General features: G+C 48.1%; 1 protein-coding gene across 3 annotated transcripts in view; it reads right to left on the minus strand.

Annotated features, from left to right (window-relative positions):
- Positions 1-1,913: 1,913 nt before the first annotated feature.
- LOC142913283 (uncharacterized) overlaps positions 1,914-3,188 on the minus strand; it is a 10,519-nt gene continuing 9,244 nt past the window's right edge. For all 3 annotated transcript variants that reach the window (XM_076060824.1, XM_076060823.1, XM_076060822.1), the window contains exons 10-11: positions 2,404-2,505; positions 1,914-2,184 (exon numbers count right to left, since the gene is read on the minus strand). In XM_076060824.1, coding sequence (XP_075916939.1) covers positions 2,137-2,184; positions 2,404-2,505 — 150 coding nt within the window. In that variant the 3' untranslated portion in view covers positions 1,914-2,136. The remainder of the gene's footprint in view (positions 2,185-2,403; positions 2,506-3,188) is intronic.

Genomic DNA, 3,188 nt, shown 5'->3' on the forward strand with positions numbered 1-3,188 from the left:
GCTGCGGTCTGAAGGTCATGGTAAAAATACAATTAATTAAGAACAGAAATGATTTAAAACATCTTTCCAGTGGTTACTAAGCCTGAATCCATCTTCTCGGTTGAAATTGTCTCTGTGCTTGTATATGTGAATGGCCTCATGAACGAATCTCTCATGGTAGCCGGTTGGTTTGCAAAGAACCTCCGTCTTGGAGAAGTCAATGTCATGTGAGCCCACTGAATTATAACAGTGATCTGCCACGGCAGAGGAGTTCGTCCTACCGTGTTTCAAGTCTGCTTTATGTTCGCGGATGCGGTCCGAGATATGTCTTTTGGTTTCTCCAATGTAGCTACTACCACAGAGGCACTTTAGTTTGTAAACGCCCGGGTACTGTATGTCTGGAACAGCATCTTTTACAGATGGAACTAAATCACGGATTTTATGTACTGTGTTGAATCAGACCTGGATCTTGTGTTTATTCAGGATTTTGGAGATCTTTTTAGTGACCCCTGCAATGTAGGGTAAGGTGATGGTTCAACACAGTACATAAAATCCGTGATTTAGTTCCATCTGTAAAAGATGCTGTTCCAGACATACAGTACCCGGGCGTTTACAAACTAAAGTGCCTCTGTGGTAGTAGCTACATTGGAGAAACCAAAAGACATATCTCGGACCGCATCCGCGAACATAAAGCAGACTTGAAACACGGTAGGACGAACTCCTCTGCCGTGGCAGATCACTGTTATAATTCAGTGGGCTCACATGACATTGACTTCTCCAAGACGGAGGTTCTTTGCAAACCAACCGGCTACCATGAGAGATTCGTTCATGAGGCCATTCACATATACAAGCACAGAGACAATTTCAACCGAGAAGATGGATTCAGGCTTAGTAACCACTGGAAAGATGTTTTAAATCATTTCTGTTCTTAATTAATTGTATTTTTACGATGACCTTCAGACCGCAGCTCTTTCGCCAGCATTGCCTCTTAATTCCTCTCACACCACGGTTAATGGTATAGTTTTACAACATGGAGTATACTAGGGCCTCGCAGCTGTCTCTCTCCCCCTCCTCTGTTCCGACCATGGACGAACTCGTCCGTCTGAACGGGGCCCGTAGCTATCCGTGGTGCTGAAATTTGAGGGTAAGAATCCACCCATTTTTTCGCCATATAGCATTGTGATATATAACGACTTATTGTTGGTAGCTTAGCTGATTGGAGAATATAGAGTTTATTGATAACATGAAGGTAATTTATATTTTAGTTTTTATTGGTTCACTATATAGTACTGTGAATAGCTCAGATGTGTAGTCATTTCTGTGACCAGTCACTAGCTAATCACTCAGTTATTTCAATGCTAAATTCGCCTAGTTATTTCAATGCTAAATTCTCCTGTTTGATTTGTACTAAGTGCCTCGGTGAATGTGTATGCTCTGACTTTAACGTAGCTATTTCTGTAGCAGCTACAAGCTAATCACTCAGCTATTTCAATGCTAAATTCTATGCTAATTCCATTGTCAAGGGGTGCCTCTGCGGATGTGTATGCCTTAACTTAGCTATTTCAATGCTAAATTCTATGCTAATTCCTTTAACAATGGGTGCCTCTGCGGATGTGTATGCTTTAACTTTTAACATAGCTATTTCTGTGACCAGCCACAAGCTAATCATTCAGCCATTTCAATGCTAAATTATATGCTAATTCCTTTGTCAAGGCGCTTTGTTCCTCTCACACAGCTTAAAGGCCGTGATCTGAACGTGGCTCTTTCACTCCAGCGCTGTCCTACCAGACAGTCTCGCCCCTTCACCTGATGAAGGCCGCTTGTGTTGTGGCCGAAACGTCGTGAGAATATTATTGTGTTATTTTATTTTATCAATTTATTATTTTATTCTCATTCTACGTGACTTTACCGAAAGAACCAAACAAGATGAATCATTGCAGTCACGAAAGCTTTAAATCGAAATTCAGTTGGGATCAAACAACAACAACAAATCTTCTTGGTTCTTTCGGGGGGGGTTCACCCGCTCGCGAAGCGACAAGCCCCGGCGTTGCCCCGGCAACCACAGCAAGATGGGGCGCGGCAAGGTGGAGCACGGCAAGGTGGAGCACGGCAAGGTGGAGCACTCTCGCTCCTCCCCCCCCCACCCCGAGCCGCTTCTCAAAAATCTTCCTCCCTCGCCTCGTCGTCATCTTCGTCTTTGAAAACCTGCGGGGGTCGGAATAAATTAGAGAGACGGTGACCGACCCCACCCACCCCCCCCCTGGGGTGGCCAGAAGCGGATCGCTCACTCAGCCTAAGCAGGAGCATCGGTGATGTGGGCGGACACTCGCTCACCGCTCGCTCGCTCACCGCTCACCGCTCGCTCGCTCACCGCTCACCGCTCACCGCTCGCTCACCGCTCACTCACCACCCACCCCTCCTCACCGCGTAGTCGTAGCTTCCAGCTCCGCTGTCTTGGTGCTGAGGCTGCGGTGGCAACTCGTGCAGCCCTTCATCCGCCTTGTTGCCACTCTCTAGCGTTAGCAACTACACACGGAGCATCCCCACAACACGCACAGTGTGGTGAATCTGTGGGTCTCTGTGTGTGGTGAGTCTGTGGGTCTCTGTATGGTGAGTCTGTGGGTCTCTGTGTGGTGAGTCTATGGGTCTCTGTGTGGTGAGTCTGTGGGTCTCTGTGTGTGGTGAGTCTGTGGGTCTCTGTATGGTGAGTCTGTGGGTCTCTGTGTGGTGAGTCTATGCGTCTCTGTGTGGTGAGTCTGTGGGTCGCTGTGTGGTGAGTCTGTGGGTCTCTGTGTGGTGAGTCTGTGGGCCTCTCTGTGTGGTGAGTCTATGGGTCTCTGTGTGGTGAGTCTGTGGGTCTCTGTGTGGTGAGTCTGTGGGTCTCTGTGTGAGTCTGTGGGTCTCTGTGTGGTGAGTCTATGGGTCTCTGTGTGGTGAGTCTGTGGGTCTCTGTGTGGTGAGTCTATGGGTCTCTGTGTGGTGAGTCTGTGGGTCTCTCTGTGTGGTGAGTCTATGGGTCTCTGTGTGGTGAGTCTGTGGGTCTCTGTGTGGTGAGTCTCTGGGTCTCTGTGTGAGTCTGTGGGTCTCTGTGTGGTGAGTCTATGGGTCTCTGTGCGGTGAGTCTGTGGGTCTCTGTGTGGTGAGTCTATGGGTCTCTGTGTGGTGAGTCTGTGGGTCTCTGTGTGGTGAGTCTATGGGTCTCTGTGTGG

The sequence above is a fragment of the Petromyzon marinus genome, unplaced genomic scaffold (assembly GCF_048934315.1).
Source record: "Petromyzon marinus isolate PM22_M1 ecotype Great Lakes invasive population unplaced genomic scaffold, UKy_Petmar_22M1.pri1.0 PM_G_Scaffold_24, whole genome shotgun sequence".
Lineage (NCBI taxonomy): Eukaryota > Metazoa > Chordata > Hyperoartia > Petromyzontiformes > Petromyzontidae > Petromyzon > Petromyzon marinus.